This window comes from Thunnus albacares, chromosome 24 (assembly GCF_914725855.1).
Source record: "Thunnus albacares chromosome 24, fThuAlb1.1, whole genome shotgun sequence".
Classification (NCBI taxonomy): Eukaryota; Metazoa; Chordata; class Actinopteri; order Scombriformes; family Scombridae; genus Thunnus; species Thunnus albacares.
The window spans coordinates 7,718,600-7,736,590 of NC_058129.1; the positions used below are offsets into that span (position 1 = coordinate 7,718,600).

Genomic DNA, 17,991 nt, shown 5'->3' on the forward strand with positions numbered 1-17,991 from the left:
AGCTTATGAAGCTGCGCCGCATGACACACTCACACATATACACACAACACAGCATGACATGACACTGATAACAGCAGAGATAGATTTGACCCTTCTAAAAACAGTCTGCGGGGGAAAAGAATGAGACGCGTACTGAGAGAAAACACAGAAGCAGGAATTATAGAAAGAAAACATGGCGTTTCGTATTAGTTTATAAAAAGGTATGTGGACATAAGTCAGCATTTGAGGCATTATTGCCCTGAACTGTGCCCACATACTACTTCCATTTGTGGGGGAAAAAAACAACAGTAAAGTGGAAGAATAGTGCATAATTGAGAATATATTATACAGATGTTCCCATATCAAAGATGCTTGCAGCAATCCTTGACTTTTCATGTTGCTGCTTCATGCTCTTCGTTATACTGTCCTGTTAAAGACAACATGGGCATTGCAGTACTCAAGTTACTAATGTGTAACCATGGAAAATATTTAATGTGAAACAGTGATCATTTGACATGACTGTCAAAATATATCAGATGCGGTCAGGGTCGAAGGGAAGGAGAATAAATCAACGGGGCTACACTTCAGCCAGTCACATTCAGTGTTATATACACACTGTCCATATTTGGTATACAATAGTAGAGCTGCACTGCCTGAAACCATTTTAAGCAAAAAGACTCTAAATTCAGCTACAATTGTATAGACATAGTTTCCTGTCGGGAATCAGTGTACATTTCATTGTCTAAGCCTGTTAGACAGATATGAATGAAAAGGTCACAAGGTCAGAAACAACAGAAATCAAATTACTTGTAGACCCACATATGAAATGTGAAACAATAGACTAGTGATACATGGCCTATTTCTATCAGTTAAAGACAATTATTTATGGTGGGAAGAAGAAGGAACAATATTTCTCCAGATTACAAATGAATAATTGATTAGAGAGATTGGAGGAATAATTCAATATGTCTGGAAACTTAGAGGGCAGTCTAAAATTAAAGACACACGGAGTATGTACACACACACACACACACACAGGTTGTACCCTAGAGCAATGTATCTATCAGACCAAAGATTTCACGTGTCCCTGACCGCACATGTAAACATCCCCATGCTGTATATATTTAAGAGCCACCATATTGTTTCAATTGTGGAAGATTAGATTATTGGCAAATTTTCTTTTACTGTAATTTGCCTCAAGGAAAAGAGGCAAAACTGTGTTAACCGAACAGCAAAACATGTTTTGCTCCTCTAAGGTATAGGGTGTATGATATCCAGGTTGGTTCATTTGTGTAGGGACACAGATGGCTTTCCTTTTTGGCAAGATTTACAGTAAAATCTATGTTATATTTTTTTATTGGGAAATACATGGAGCCCCTTTAAGGACCAGGAGTGAACATCGCTTTGGAAACCTAATATTCATGATGTCACTCACAAACACTGTACAGTTAATGTCAAGCATACGTTGCTTTATTGCATTATTGTAGCAAAGCAATACTACATACCAGTATGTAGCCTGCATAAAGGTATTAAAGCTAAAAATGGAACAAAGCTATTAAAATCTTTGAACTTTACAAATGAGGCTAATTAATTTCATGTAGTCATTTGTGCTCGTATACTGACATCTCCTGGCTAATTATTGACATTGCACTACGAGTACGGTGTCCGTGGGAGATCATTTCTGTTTATTAAATTGCGTTTGTTCGTGCCGCCTTCAAGTTATGGGGGGATGTTGTAAATAGAAATTGCACACACAAAGGTGATTCAACAAAGCCACAAAATAGTATACAGTCATTGAGGAAGGAGTAAAATAGGCGCAGCGGGCTTTCTATCGTGCCATACCGTACGTGCTATGGTTTTGTAATGAATGTGCACAACCCAGCGTGGTTTCCGTGGGCCCTGACGCGGGGAATTACGAGTAGTCAGTGAAGGCAGCAAGAGAAGGTTGCAGTTATCCCACAACAGCGCCCTCCCTTCCCATGGTGTGTTTTTTGTGGAAGACCCCCTCACAGGAAAGTGTTTGGCAAGGAAAGGGTTAAGGAGTTTGTGAGGGTCAGATCGATGCCTCCTCTCCCACACGTCGCCATGAACAAATGAATTCGCGGGGAATTAAATATCAATTTCACAAAGGAGAAAGAGTCCTGTGCTTTGAACCCGACCCCACCAAGGCGAAAGTGTTGTACGACGCTAAGGTAACGTTGTGCGCCTAAGCTAATTTAGCTCCTTTGGTGTTTCGACCATTTAAAAAACGAATAATATATACTGGAAAAGCAGGGTTGTTTCTGAAACGTTAAGGAGTAACGTTATGAAGCGACTGTGAAGGCCACTTAGGCCTCTGAAAAGTAACGTTAGCTGTTTTCTTATATAACGTTACGATATCTTGCATGGGTTCCGGGTACGTTTGATTACAAATGTTTCTCCTCGCAGCGCATGAGTTAAATAGTGAAGACAATTAACTATGATAATTTGAAAGTTTATTTCAAAGGAGATAGCTTAATGATGCATTCTAGCCAAAACTCCCATTAATAACAACCAGTATAAATAATAAAGATAATATTACTGGTCAAGGATATGCTTTTATAGCACTGTAATAGTAGAAGCAGGGCGCAGTTTAATGTCATACGTAATAAACAAACGCACCAACACAACTGCCCTGCTAACAGTGGCTAACAGCAACGCATTATAATGTACGTTATCTTACTGCTGTCTAGCTGTGTTAACGTCAATGCCCTTTCGTGTAGCCTAGAGAACACAAAGTTTCAAGCTAGACACGAACTCTCCAGCAGAGTTTTGAATATTATTTTCTAAACCAAATGCCACTGAGGGCATGTTTACATCAACGCATTCTAGCTTTGCTGCTGCTACACAAGGTTAGCTAGCAGTTAGCATTAACTGTTAGCTGCCCAGATTGCATATTTGCAGACTTAAAAGAAGTTGTAATATAATGACCTCAGTTTCATTATTGACGCATAACCAAGTAAGCATAATTTTAGTGTGGTAGTTGGTCCATTACACAGTGTTGGGTCATTTAAACAGTAAGTTAGCATTATCAGTGCATCATATTTCATGAGGTTATCATAATGCTTAATTAGCTTTAGACCATCACTGATTCATTGATAATTACTGAATTGCTTTTTTTTCCACTTCAAAATTTGCTCTGGAACCAGACCAAAGTGGCATGATGTTAAGTCTTGATTGGCACATTAACTAGTAATTACAACTGAAAAATCACTTTAATTTTTTATTTAACCTTTACTTTTACCAGGAAAACTTCCACTGAGATTTATAAATCCCTTTTGCAAGAATGTCCTGGCCAAGACAGGCAGCAACACAAAGTTTGAGTTAGACTGACCTCTTGTCGGTCAATATTAAATAATAAAATCATGAACAAAACTATAACAAAAGGGTTAGGTTTAGAAAATAAAAATACAACCCCAATTATAGAACTGGACTGAGAAACATCAGCAATTTGAGGTATAAAAAACCTCCTAGCAACCCCACTGACATTGTCAGATAGAAGATGATGTACAGAGTTCCTGCAGTAAAGCTTTAAACCTGTCCAACAGTTGTGGAGTAAGAAGTTTAAAATTCCTCCTTTTATAAAATGTAAGTGACTGAATATTTACAGTGTTAAAAATGGAAATACTCGCTGTGTAAATGCATAAAAGTTATGCTGAAGTACAGCACTAGAGTAAATGTACATTTTTACCAAGCAAAACATTGATTAATGACACCAGCTGAACAGTGAGTAAAGGCACTGTCTGTCAAACCGCAGGACAGTTTAACAGGACTGTACTTACTGTTGTGTTTTCACATTACAGGTCCTTGATGTCTTGATAGGTACAGATGAACATGGAAGGAGAATCCCAAAGTACCTGATTCACTTTAATGGTTGGAACAGAAGGTAAGTAGATAAACTTGAAGTTACTGTCACTACTCATACTCATAGTAGTGTTAATTGTTGCAGCATCTCATGGTCATCAACTTGTGTAATGATGTAGCTATAAAGCCCTGCTGTCACACCATGAAGGTCTTTGTGATTTTTTTTTTTTTTTTTTTTTTAACGTGTGTGTGTGTGTGTTTGTGTTTGTGTTTGTGTGTGTGCGTGTGTGTTTATGTGTAGCTGGGATCGTTGGGCTGCAGAGGATCATGTCCTAAGGGACACTGAGGATAACCGTAAATTGCAACGTAAACTGGCTCGCAAAGCTCTAGGTCGCATGTAAGTTCATACTGTGTGCATTCATTCAGTCATTAAAGTATATATATATATAATCAAAATATACAGTCAGTATATTTCTTGCATGAGATACCATCATATTAACATTATTATATCGTACACATGTATGAAAGAGCCGCAATCACTTTGATGTTAGATAGATAGATTTGACCTTTCTATTCGTTTTCTCTATAAGACTGGAGCTGACGGTGTGTGTTTTGTTTGTTAGGAAGAGAAAGGCATGGGCAAAGAGGCGTCGTCGTCAGTCTGGTACTAAGTCCTCTCTGAAGACTCTCCCCAAGGAGGACGACAGTGATGACGCATGTGAGAAATTTCTCTTTGTTTTTGTCTTTTGCTCACAGTCTCTCTCAGCAGTCAAATTAAGCCCCTCCGTATGCTCTGTCTCCAGGTTTGATTTCGTCTTCGGAGAGCAGTGACGGGGACGACTCTGACCCTGAATCTTCGAATAGCGGGGACAGCACCTTCTCTGAGGATATCAACAAGATGGTGAAGTGGATCACTTTAGTCTCCTTCTCAGACAAGGGCAGATTGTTAGTTAAATATGAAAATAAAGAAGTAATGAAGTAAACTGTGGTCTTGCTGGATAAACATCACTCATATCAGTTTGTGCAAATTTGCTGATAGACCCAGAATTGGAAATAAAACATGACTTTTATAAATGTGACATCCGTCCATAGACATGACATCCTATTAGTTTCTATAGATCTTGTGTCTGAAGGTTCATATCTTGTTTCTTTCAGAGGGTTGAGCCAGACATTAATGTTAAAAGGGAATGTGAGGAGAAGATTGTCCATGTTGACATCAGCATCCCCGATGTTCTGAAGAAGAAACTGGAGGATGACTGCTTTTACATCAACAAGAGGAAGAAGGTACCTCAAGTAGATATTAAGCGATGCTACACATTTTGCAGGAGTTTGATAAATTTGTTGTAAGGAAAATGTTTTGTCTGAAGTGCATCAGTAGTGTGCGTTTCTTGTTGATTCTTTTGATTGTGCATGTGGATCATATTTTGGCTTTAAGTCAAGTTTAAGGACAAGTTTTGAAAAGCAAGATTTCATTAGCTTGATACTTGTATGTATGGTAAGATATGAAAGTTAAATTCGAATTGGCTTTGATAATCTTGCATGTTTTTCTCTCCTAGCTGGTGATGGTTCCCTGTCAGACAAATGTCGTGCACATCCTGGAGTCCTACGTGAAGCACTTTGCCATCAACAAAGCCTTCATGGCCAACGAGAGGTACCGGCGTCAGAATACGACCCAGAACAGCAGCCCACAGCCTGTCCCTCCAGAGAAGAAGTGAGTCTGAACAGAGGAAAAAATAGTACAGTCCAACATCTGTCAAAGATGAAATACATGTTTTACCAAAAAAAATTAAATCTTATTCAATACCACTGTCATAACGTATAAAATGTTGTGAAAACCCCTTTTTCTTTAAAATTATAGGTTCGATTTCTGCATCTGTGAAATGCTCAGCTTAAACAGATGTTACAATGCTACAATTACAAATGTTAATTTAATTTTCCCTTTTTACAAGTGAGGAGTTGTGTAAGGAAATGGTCGATGGCCTGAGGATCACGTTCGACTTCACCTTACCCATGATCCTCCTCTACCCCTGTGAACAAGCACAATTCAAAAAAGTCAGTTCCTCGAGGCTTTTCCTGGCCATCAATGAAAGCTCCCCCTGCTCCAGCAAGTACGTGTGCAACAATTAATCAAGTCACATGTGTTGTGTAAGAAAACTCTGTTGTCTGTGGTGTAATGCATGAAGTTGTAAACCTTCTTTTGTTTGTTGTTTGTCTTTGAAGTGCCCAGCGAGAGCGCAGCCCAAGCCCGTTGGGGCACAACCCACCCACCCCTCAATCCACAGACAGCCAACCAGCTCTGAGCGACATCTCTGCCACCACGCCCACTGCCCCTGCCCCCACCCCAAAGCGCCGGCGCCACCCTGACATGGACTGTATCTCATACCAGTCCCAGTCACTCAGACGCTCCACCAGGAACACGTCTGGGGGCGACCGTCCAGCTGAAGGAAGCAGTGGAGGTAATCAGTTTTTACTAAATTATTATGTTTTTGAAATTGAGCTAATACATGTATTGCATATAAAGAGATTTTATCTATTCTTGTATGTTTTATATGTCATGAGTGATCTGTCTTGTTCTGTGAAGAATCTTGTACCATTGATTGGACTTGTGAGCTATAAATACAATGTATGGAATAATCCAGGTGGAGGCAGTGCCACAGCGTCTCCGCAGCTCAAACGCCGTTTGGTTGACAGCTCAGCCCAGCCCAAGTTCTTCCTTAACCTTGACAGAAGTAAGCAAAAACTCCATTAAAATAAACTTACTTACACTGTTTGGGGGGCCAGTATCAAACATTTTTAACTATTGGGGCTTTTTTCTGTTCAGAACTCTTAGTATCAAAAACTAATGACCATGTTTGCATGGACTGAAGTGGAGTGGCAGAGTGCAGGGCCTTTATATCAAAATAATGCAGTTCATGAAAACATTCAGCATCTTTATATTCAGTAATGTGACAACTTTTGTGTTTGTAATAACCAGTTTTGCCCAGTAGATGGTGATATCCTACTTCTTTTCTCCCACGCTCATCTCCTCTCTATGTGCTTAAGGACTGTTCTCCCAAAACTTTGTGTTGCTTGTATTGCTTCTGTAAGTGACTTTATCTCGTTTCTCTCTTTTTACCCAGAAACCCCAGTGCATAGTGGATCATCTTCCCCGTTGCCCTTGACCCCAAGCAAAGAGCGAAGTGGGCCTTTCTATGGCTTAGAAAGCCGGAGAAACAATGAGCTGAATGAGGTGATGAAAATGTGTGTGATGAATGTATTATGAGCCAGAAGGGAAACAATGTCTTGCTCAAGGGCACCAGAACAGTTACATAAAAGGCCAAAAACAGACCATTATTGCAGAGAGAGAGAATTTAAGCAACTGAGCTGAGTCTGACAGACTGTAAGCTCTGGGATATCCACTCACAAGGCACTGTGAATCCTGACTTGAATTTTCTGTTAAATGCTTTTCTTTTTACTCTGTCAACCAGGTCCTGAGCTGGAAGCTAACTCCTGATAACTACCCCCTCAACGACCAGCCTCCTCCACCTTCCTACCTGTACGGATCACAGCACCTCTTGCGGCTTTTTGGTTGGTTTTGCTTTACTTTTACTTGTTCACTTGTCATCCTTTTGCTTTGATTTCACATTCCTGTGAGTTTCTTCTTCACATACCCCTGCTCACCTTTCTTCCAGTGAAGCTTCCAGAGATTCTGGGGAAGATGCAGATCCCTGAGAGGAATCTTCGAGCCCTGGTCAAACATTTGGAACTCTTTCTCAGGTAACTGATCATTGTTGTTAAATCAGATGTATTATTACCTCTACATGTATGCGGTCAGTCTCAGAGGAAGGAGACAAAGTATAGGCTTCAAATGTCTTCACGCTCTGAAGATGGGAGAGTTCCAATCTTTGAGTCACTCATGCCTGAAGGCTTACAGTTTCTCCACTAAAACAATAAGGTGTAATATTAGAATCTCAACCCCTCCTTGAAAAAGAGATCTTGCCATCAGATGGACAGAAACTGTGTGAAATCACGTATAATTTCTTCAGAGGATAAATCATTAATAGATGCAGTGTTGCATTGAATTAACAGGACATTAAATTTGAAGCACTTTGACTTAAAATGTGCCTTCCTAATACCCTACACGGTTCATTAACCAAGGTCTGACCTAGCAAAGCATTTAAGCTCTACAGTAACTGCCAGTATTGAGCTGTACAAAGTTTTCATTTCGCAAGGAGAGAGGGGCAGAACCTGGAAGCCATTGATACACTCTTGAACACCCTTGACAAATACATTTTTTGCCTTATGCACAGTACTGAAGTCTGCTATTGTGAATTAAGAGTAAAAACAAGAGATTAATAGATGGAAGATAACAATAGAATTCATTAAAAGACAAAAATAGTGATTGTCAGGAAATGATCAATGCACCAGAATAGCCCAGAAGCACCTAAAACAAAAAGGCAAGGAAGACTAAGGAAATGAGAACATGAGCGGGTGGGGGTGGGGTGGGGGGTGGGGGGGCAGAGATGGAGTGAGAAAGAGCATGTGTTAGAGGGAGGGAGATGAGTGGGCGTTACACAAGCGCGGGAGTCTAATCTTTAAATCCTCCCTAGCGATCTTCAGTTCAGCCAGTCCCAAACCTGGGGGATTTAGGTCCTCTCATTCTCTAATCAAACACACGCAGTACCGCCTTCTACCACCGAGTTGCACTGTGGAGCAACACTCAAACACACGGTGGAGTGGGCACAGGCACAAACCTGTGTGCACAAGAGCCAAAAATACCCCTTGTCCACTACTCAACAAAAATTCTACATATAAATAAATAAATGCTTGGTGCCAAAAAAATCATGAGGTGGTCTTCTGAAAATAGCTTGAGCTGGCATTCATGACAGCTTGTTGGATGGGGTGGGAAGAGAGTGGTGTGCAGCCTGAAAGGATTACAGTTTTCAACTAAGTATGCGTTGCCTTCACCAGATTTTTTTTTTTTTTTCTCACGGTGGGACAGAAGGGCTCAAAAATGGCATTGTCAACATGTGAGCGTGTAAAATGAAATACCAATACTTAATTCTTTTCAGCAGCTTGAGCGGTTCCTCTCAGCAATGCATCTCATGCAGTGTCATCAGTAGTAGGGGAACCGCGGTTAGAAAGTCTTTTTAATTCACTCCAACATCACTGGACTGCAAATCACTGGAGCATCTCTTTTCATAGAGCATTATTCTGCAAAATGTCACCTACAATAACTTAGATACAAAGAGTGAACTGCTTAAATGTAAATTACTTCTGCGGTTTCAATTTCCTCTGTAGCCCTGTGATGAACTATAAGTTGTTAAGACAGGATTGATGGTGTTCAGTACAGAAAACACCTCAGTTTGTACTCAGTAACTAATTAATATGTTCAGCATGTTGGAGACATAAAGGCTCTGCGGGACACTGGACACAAATTAAAATGCTTGCATCTTTTGGGAAAGCCTTCATGCTTTTTACTCTGAAATCAGCCTCGTGGCAGACTGTGCCGAGCGGGCAAAAACTGATTGATGTCGCAGGGACTGAAGTGCAGTGCATTCTGGGATTTGGCCACAGTTGATCTCTCACTCTCCCTTTCTCCGCAAGAATGATTATGATTAAGTGTGGGTGTGTGTGCACATGTGTATGCACACGTTATGCTGAGTTACAATGTGTATGCCTAAAGCGGCTTGCCTTGCGTTATTACTTATCTAACAGCAATAAAGATTAGCACAAGCCTGAATTCCTGGCACCAAAGAGCCTAAAAATTATTTTCTATTGAAACCTGTTCAGTGCCTCTTTTTTTTTTTTTTTTAAGATTCTTTTTTAATATTTTTTTATGTTTTAGTGAAGACTTAAATTAACTTAAATTAACTTCTGTAAACCAAGATCCAAGTCTTGCTTAGCTTTCATTTGTTCACTGTGTAGTACAGTCCCGTCATTGTCCCATTAGGTTGTCTTGTCTGTTATTCGTTGTCAAAGCGTTCTTAAGTTCTCCTCTGATGAGGATAATTTGTTTGCATTGAGATTAGGAAGGCCGGTGGAGCTAAGATGAGATGGCAAGATTTAGAGGATTTGGCCGAGTAGCGGATACTAAGAAGATTCCGGATTAGTTTTCCCCGCTACTGATTAGATGGGAGGAGGGTGGGGTGGGGGGGATTTTTCACTCTCTGACTGTTGGTCAGTCATTCTCATGTTCTCTGTCTTTCTGTCATAGCAATTGGTTCTCTGGTGGTTGTATAGGGATAGATGAGGGGGCTTTGTCTCTGACATACTGTATATACCCTGGGGTAGAGGGCAAGGGGTCTAGGATTTATGCGGAATGAGCCAGGGATATCTAGGAAAACCAGAAGTTGAAATGAGCTTGGATGTGACATTTCAGATGCTTTCCTATCATTGCTTTTTGCTTCATGTAAGCCCACAGTGTCCACGCTGTTCGTCATCTGACAAACAGCTTATGCTGAATATTCAAATATCTCAAAATATCTCACGAGATTTCCTTCTCTTGTACTTCCCTTTCCCGCCTTCTCTCTTAGGTTTCTGGCAGAGTTCCATGAGGATTTTTTCCCTGAGTCTGCATATGTGTCCGCATCAGAGGCCCACTACAGCATGAAACAACCGAGGCCAATTTACTGAGGGAGATGTCGGCCATTTTTGTTTCCTTCCCTTGCTTGTCTGTACCATGACCTGTCTGGGCTTGCACACAGAGGAATAAAAAGCAGCTCTCTGTGCGTTATGCTTTCCTGGACCACCCTTTCTTTTCCTCAGGCCTTAACATTAGTTTTCCCATTGTTGTCTTGTGAAACTAGTTGCTTCTACCATGCCACTAACCCAAACTACGCTCTGTTTGTGGCATTGTCCTGCATGTCAAGCTGCCCCATGCTGCTTTGCTTCAACAGAAATCCTGCTGTGCATTGTACTGCTCCAAGGCATGTCCAGCGCTATCAGTGCTATTTGTTGGCATGCACTACCTGTATGCAGGCCCCAGATAAGATGAAATACTTGGGAGACAGTTTCTACTGATGGCTTACTTCTCCAGCCTTTCCTCATTGTCATCTGCTCTTTCGTTACCTGGTCCACACTTTTTAAGACCAGGCTAAGGCTTTGACGTCCACACCAGAGCAGCTGAAGGTACATTGTCAAACCTCCATGCAACCAAATTTTCTTCCCTCTCCAATATTAGAGGCTGGACAAAATGAAACGGCTTTGAATCACTCGGATGTGGAACCACACACAATCACTGCTGTTTGGCAAGGTGTCTCTTCATGGCCACTGTTTAAAGGTACTGTGGCCTGTTCCTAGACAGGGAAGGGAACACTGATCATAGTGAGCCCCATGTTCTTGTTCTGCCCATCCAATCACCTTTTTTTCAGATATTGTAGCTAATTGTATGCTGGTTCGCCTGTTTGGAAGCGAGGCCTAAGTTGGGCCCCAGCCCCCTCTTTTGTAGTGACTTCATGTAAGCGCTCCCTATGCAGCGTCGTCAGTGATGCTTCCAGATATGATTCCTCTAAAGCTACAGTAGGACCTGCTCTTCCTATTCTGGAGATGCTTCGCCGGCTTCGCTGTGCAATTGTAATTCACTGACTCTTTAAGAACTTTCAATCAGAAATGTTGTTTTTCCTCCACATTTTTCTCTAGTTTTACACTCTTTGGCTGTGTAATGGCCATTGATTGTCCATGAGAGATGTTCTTGTTTCTTCTTTTGTCTTGCTTTTGACGTTGTCCTGTGCATGTCTGTCTAAATGTCTAGCAGCTTTTTATTTTACTTTGTTCTGCCTTCTCCTCCCACTATAGTTCGATCTAACAGAAAGGAGAAGGCACATTGGATTAAAAAGACAAATGACAAGTTCTGTGTGCAACATATCTGGGAGTATTCCATGTGTTGCTGTCATTTTCTTGTTCTAAACGTATGTTGTATTAACAGATAATCTTAATTTACAGTTGAACACGTGAGGCTGTTAGTATTTACAAATACAACTTATACAAGAAATAGGACTTAGACCAGCTCAGTTCAGTACACCATAATGACTGATGTCATTTGTTAAACATATTAGAAATAATCCGTAAAACAATTTTGGGGAATTACTTGCAAATACTGTCTGGATGCAACAAAAGCTCTGGTTACTCGTCATGACATTGTGAAAATGTAAATACAAAACACCTGTTGAACAGTATGTTATTTATTTTTCTTTGCACACCACTGGATCACACTGTTAATACCTATCTAATTGTAATTCTCATGCTTTTGTTACACAGATGATAAAATGTTGAATTGGTAGATTACTTGACAAGGACCAATCAAGACTTGTTTATAATTCACAATTAGTTTATCTCAGCTGTTTGTTGAACAAATATATCTGTAGATACAGTATCATATAAATTACCAATCGTACTACAGTTTCCAGTGTTACATGCAGAGGTATGGTGCAAGTGTGTTTTATTTTTTTTATTTCCAATTTTGTCTGTTTTCTTTGACCCATTTTTTTTTCTTGAATTTGAATAAAAATGTTTTCTAAAACTTATCAGTTCATTTACATCTACTACATAGCACCATGACTGTGTATGCCTATACTGCCATCTCCAATCTTATACATACCAGTTATCCAATGTGTTGTGCCATTATGTTTGACGCCCGTATATAAATGGATTTCAGTCACGGAAAACTTCACAAAGCACTACTCTCTTAAAAGTTAAATGTAGACAGAATTTATCACCTACCTTGACCTTCCATGTCACTTGACCATAACTGATAACATGTAGAATCCGCTGTCCTTGTCAGCAGAGCTCCTCTCTTTGTCTTTGAGCTACTTAAGAGCAATCCACATTACACTACTCTTGACACTATTTAATCAAAGGTGATAAAAAAAAATATGCCAAAGTGACAGGACTGATCTGTCACTGATGTGGTATGATACTCTGTCGCTGCTCCCCAGGCAAGCTTTGGTGAACAAGTAAAAATGTTGATGTAATCAGTGTACCCATGTCTGCTGAAGATGGATGGGAGTCTTCTAGTTCTTGTTGTTCTAAGCAGAAGTGGACATGTTCTTGGCAGAGATGAAAGGTTGCTACAGTATGTCGTTCCGAATTAGGCACCTTTGAAACTGGTTGTCTTGAACGCCATTATGTTGAAAGATTTTGAGAGATTCTGTAGGCAAAGTAACAGGACTTTTTATTTGCAACATGATCAAAGGTGAATGTGAAATATTGCCATTTTTGATTAACTAACTGTCAGTAACTATTAAGTGAAGTTAAAGGGTTTGAAGTTGTAGTATTACCCACCCTATATTCAAAGTTTCTGTGTGTAGCAGGTAGGGTGCCCTAGAGTAAAAGACTTACAAAGACATTTTTACTGCCAAATACAGACGTGACTGTGATACATATAGTAGGTTTGAAAAACCAGAGACAGGAAATTTATTCACTCTTAGAATCACTCCTTCTTGAGTACAGTGAGTCGGGAACATTGGAGATAATTTGGACTAAGTTTATATCACAATTCAACAGTTACCCCCGCTTTATGCCAAGTGTGCTGATGTATGAAAGTAAGGCAGGGTCTTAGCTCTTTATCTCAAGCTCTCTTTTTTTAGTCTACACACAACAACTGCTGTCACATTTTATATGTGAACTTAGCGTGGGCATTTATACGATTCACAGAGTTCTTGAGGTCAGATCAGGGAGGCAGTGGGATGCTGCCACAAGGAGTTTATGATAACAGGCTTTTCGCCCTGCCTTTGAATATGGCCATTCGGAAGAAATATACACTTATGTCTTTAGACATGCTGAGACGACATATGGTACGACCTACTTCATTTGAAGCATACTGAGGCCTTCAGGCCCTTCGCACTGTCCTTGAAAAATGGTGTCAGACCAATTGACGAACAGTAATGTGAATTTGGGTAGATATGTTATGAATTAATAAGCTTACCAAATAGTACTAGTTCATTTTACATCCAGCAGAGCAACTGTTGCAGCACTGCTATAGTTCACTTAAGATTGAATGAATACCACTCTCTTGCATATTTGCCTCCATTTGTTATTGGGCTGCTTTCTGCAAAACTTTGCCGTTAGTCTGGTCCCAGTGTACTTGTGGGAGGCTGGCTAACCTTTACTCCCCATATAGAGGTCCTAATGGGTTTCAGTGGTAAGCCCTAATGTTATTTGCACTGGGTCAGACTTCTTGTAATGAACCGCTTATCACTGTAACCCAAGACGGCACTCACTTGCCTGCTGCTATCATGTAGCCACAGAAGCCACCAGTTCAAGCCTTTCAATGCATCTCAAATCGATTTCCCGTTCCACACCGTCTCTATCCGCTTACCGCATGATTCAATTGTTGGGGGGTGAGGGTGTAATGAGATGTGAGCTATCACTTCGTAAGTGCTGCTGCCCGCACCTTTCACCTGATTCCGCCTCTTCTTTTGTTTGTGTTCACCTATCTTTCCATCTCATTCTCCACGCTCCATCCTCTGTGTCTTCCTTCTATATTCCCTGAGTGGTTTTCTTTTCCTGCCTTCACATCCATATTGCCATCTCTTTTGTCTAATGTTCCCTCTGATAAGTGTTTTGTCGTTCCTTTCCTCTCCTCACTCTCTTCAATACTTTGTTGAAACAGAGGAGAGTGAGAAGGCTTTGACCAGCAGGAGTGTGCAGACCTATCCCTTTCTGTTCATTTGTCTCATTAGGAAGTGTTTTCTGCTTCCCTTCATCTTTTTATCCACTCAAAGCTTTGTCAAGACATCCTTGGATGCATTCATCTCCTTAACCGTCTTCATCCAAATCTCCGTTATTCATTTTCATTCCATTCTCCATATTTTCATCCTTGCACCATGGACCTAGGAGTTGGATTGCAAGGAGAGATGGTGGACACCAGTCCCTCTATCTCCTCTGACTCTTCTTGGACATCATTTGACCGTAGCACTGACCTCACATCATTGAGCTCTGACCATGTCTTGACTCCTGTGACAGCTCCCAGCAGCTGTAAACCTTTTGAGGACCAACATCCAAAGATGTCTTCAGTCAAGGTCTCCTCCAAAGTGCGAACCAGAGAGGTTGCATGGAGGGAAACATCCTTTCTTGGAAATGATGAGTAAGTACATCGCTGCAATAACTGGAGCAATCATCAGGGACCAGGTGAAAATAGGTGACAGAAACATTTTGATGTGCAATCTACCGGTGAGAAACATGAATTTGGCCAGATTTCTATTTCTTTATAGCAGATTATGTCATCTGACTTAAATCGACATATGTACGTAAATCAGTTGCACATAGTCATAGTGTGGTTGTTTACATGTTGCACAAGACATATGGCAGGAAGACGGAATTGTCATCATGTTTTTTCATGTAAGAGTCTTGGGCACAGCGATGCTTTGAGCTTGATGTTGACATCAACATGCTGACATGCTCTCAATAAAATTTTGACCTGCTAAAAGTCAGGAGATCCCTAAAATTGTTTGGATAAATCATTTGGCAACCATGAATGACTGTATGACACTTGATTAGACTGTATTGAACAAATTTTGACATGGTGATGCTAGATAAAAGGTCAGTGGATCACTAATGTAATTAGTATTTGTTCCTTTGGGACCTTTGGATCTTCTCCCATCGTACAGATGTCGATATTTCATTCAAAATCTCATGGTGATGCTAGATGAAAAATCTTGGGATCATCCAGGGTCATTAGGATCCATCCTCTGGGAACATGAAAGTAGCAAATTTCATACTCCACCTTGGTTTGATGTGTAATTGTAATAACTATCTAATACCTGTCAGTGTACGCATGTCATTGCCGGAATGCAGCATGATCAAAATCCAATCAGTGGATAGAATCTTGGTCATGAATGTGAATCATTTCTGTATCATGTATCTGATGCCGTAGACTGCAATGTGATATAATGAGTCCCTTGATACAAACAGGAAGCCTAATCAATATGCTTTCATTTTGCCTGCCAATATCAATATGTGGTTCTGCATGGTTTTTGAGCTTGTTATGGCATTCAATTGATAAAGCCATTTGATCAGTTAAGTCATTAAAAAAAGGTTTCTTTGCCCCTTCTGGCTGAAAATTTAGACGCACGAAAGATAACAAACCTCTCTCAAAAGGTTGGGAGAGAAAAAGAAAAAACAATCTGTACCAACACCTCATGAAAGTAAGTGCTCTCATAGTAACTTAGCTTTTAGCACACAGTGGTGATGATTATCTGTTCCATCTGGTTTTAATCATGAGTGGTTCTGTAATGGGAGTCTGATTCCCAGTAGCAGGACTGTGAGAACGGATAAAACAAACCTAGCATTGGTTTAGATAGAGACCATAAATCACCTCTCCTTGAATTCTTCAGAGAATCTCTGTCTCTGTGGCAAGTGGGAAAACCCGGGGTGTTGTTCATCAAGCCTTTCTTTTTCTCTTTCCTGTCTTAGTTCCTTTCTTTCCTTCCACTCTCCATCACTCCACCATACCCTGGTATATATAATTACCATTTCACAGACTGACAAAAGTCTGAACACACTCACTGGCTGACACTCTCACCATGTCTTCAAATCACTCCTACCTCCCTGTGGAGGGTTCGGTATCTTTTTGCAAAATGCATAAATGCATTTTGCTCTTAGCTGGGTTTCCATCGTTAAAATGGAATGACTGAATAGAAATGACAAATGTAAGCTAGACTTTTTCATATTGTTAAACATTTCTGGTGTAGGAAGAAAGACATGGGGATATAAATCTTTTTGACAACAATAACTTTTTGCAATTTTTTTTCTTTATAAATTTTTTTTGAGTTGGCTATTTTTTTTCTTAGGGAAATTGTTGGACATTTTAGGGAATACACAGAGTTAGTTGAAAAGATGCATACCACTCTCACGTCTGTGCAAGAAGTATAGACCTAGAGCTAGGAGGAGATTAGCTTAGCTTAGCATAAAGACTGGAAGCAAGGGGAAACAGCTAGCGTGTCTAGATATGTAATTTTAGCAAAGCATTTTATGGGGGAGGTACATGCTGTAACTATTTCAGAATGTTCAGCATGCCCCAAAATGGGCAGATAAACTGTTGTCCATCAGGGAGTAGTTACACCATGAAATTCCCCCAACAATCACAAATTGTTCTTTTTACATTTTGTGTTTGTATGTGGATTAAACAGATGAGATATGTCGATATCAAATTTGAGAGCGTTTTTGAACTTCAAGAGCCAGACTAGCTGTTTCCCTGTGCTTCCAGTCTTTATGCTATGCAAAGCTAATCACCTCCAGGCTCCAGCTCCCCGCCTAATGCACAGAAATGAGAGTGATATCGATCTTCTAACGAATGCTAGTTTTTCCCAAAATGTCGAAATGATCTGTTAAGAAAACCAATTTAAGCATGTTAACTCAGGTGATGGAAACACAGAGATAACAAAACTGAAAATTCACAGCAAATTCATATTTTATTTTTTATGACATTTCAAAAGTTTGAGTAAAATTTGCTTGACAGTTGGATTGAAACATCTCAAGTGACGCACCTCTCTTCCTCCTCCTCCTCCTCCTCCTCCAGTGCCCTTCTCCATTTTATCCTCTTCACACTTTTTTCTCCCTGTGCTGATCTCTCTAATGTGCAGGGAAACAGTTAATGTTCTGTGCTGTATTTTAAGTCTACAAAGGTTACAGAGGTTAGTGCGCTTATACCCCATTGGCTATTGCGTTTAGGGAAGCTTAGCAATGATTGGACCATCTGGAAGAAGATGGGATCCATCACGTGAGAATAACAATTAAAATATATATATATATAACTATCATTTCTAAACATGACGTACTGTGTCTGTGACTTTGCCTTTGCTGTGCATCTTTTCTCTGCACAAAACAAAACTGAAAAAAACCTTACATACCCAGATGCGAGGAAGAGGGAGTGAGTGAGGGAGGGAGAGTAAGAATAAGAGGCAGCCTGAAGAGAATCACACCACAGAGGGAGAGAGCTACAGAGATGTAAAGAAAAAAGAAAAGATTCAGAGATTTGCTACTTGCTGCTGAATCAGCCGACCCAATCATCACTCTCTCCCAAATTTCTAGCTTTCTCCAAATCTTATAATTTCTCCTTCATCTTATTGTCATTCACTTTCTGGAATCACAACTGCTTCACAACTACTAAGCTTTTTTTTTTTTTTTTTCTCATCTGTCACCCCACCCCCAACTGACCCAAACATAAAGTAATTTTGCTGCAGTTGTGGTTATTGTTGTTGGAGCCTGCCC

At 40.3% G+C, this 17,991-nt stretch overlaps 1 protein-coding gene across 1 annotated transcript; it reads left to right on the plus strand.

Moving 5' to 3' along the window:
• Positions 1 to 1,905: 1,905 nt before the first annotated feature.
• LOC122976304 (male-specific lethal 3 homolog) lies at positions 1,906 to 12,304 on the plus strand. The gene is made up of 14 exons (XM_044344710.1): positions 1,906 to 2,171; positions 3,801 to 3,883; positions 4,103 to 4,198; positions 4,425 to 4,519; positions 4,605 to 4,702; positions 4,957 to 5,085; positions 5,358 to 5,512; positions 5,751 to 5,909; positions 6,022 to 6,257; positions 6,441 to 6,530; positions 6,921 to 7,030; positions 7,269 to 7,368; positions 7,473 to 7,557; positions 10,317 to 12,304. Exons 1-14 carry the CDS (start codon positions 2,073 to 2,075, stop codon positions 10,414 to 10,416), a joined length of 1,635 nt encoding a protein of 544 aa, XP_044200645.1. The 5' UTR covers positions 1,906 to 2,072; the 3' UTR covers positions 10,417 to 12,304.
• The last annotated feature ends 5,687 nt before the right edge of the window (positions 12,305 to 17,991 follow it).

Coding starts and splice junctions, on each gene's coding strand:
- LOC122976304 (XM_044344710.1), top strand. CDS start 2,073: ATGAATTCGCGGGGAATTAAATATCAATTTCACAAAGGAGAAAGAGTC. Junction 4,199..4,424: donor CGCAAAGCTCTAGGTCGCAT/GTAAGTTCATAC, acceptor TTTGTTTGTTAG/GAAGAGAAAGGCATGGGCAA. Junction 4,520..4,604: donor GGACGACAGTGATGACGCAT/GTGAGAAATTTC, acceptor CTCTGTCTCCAG/GTTTGATTTCGTCTTCGGAG.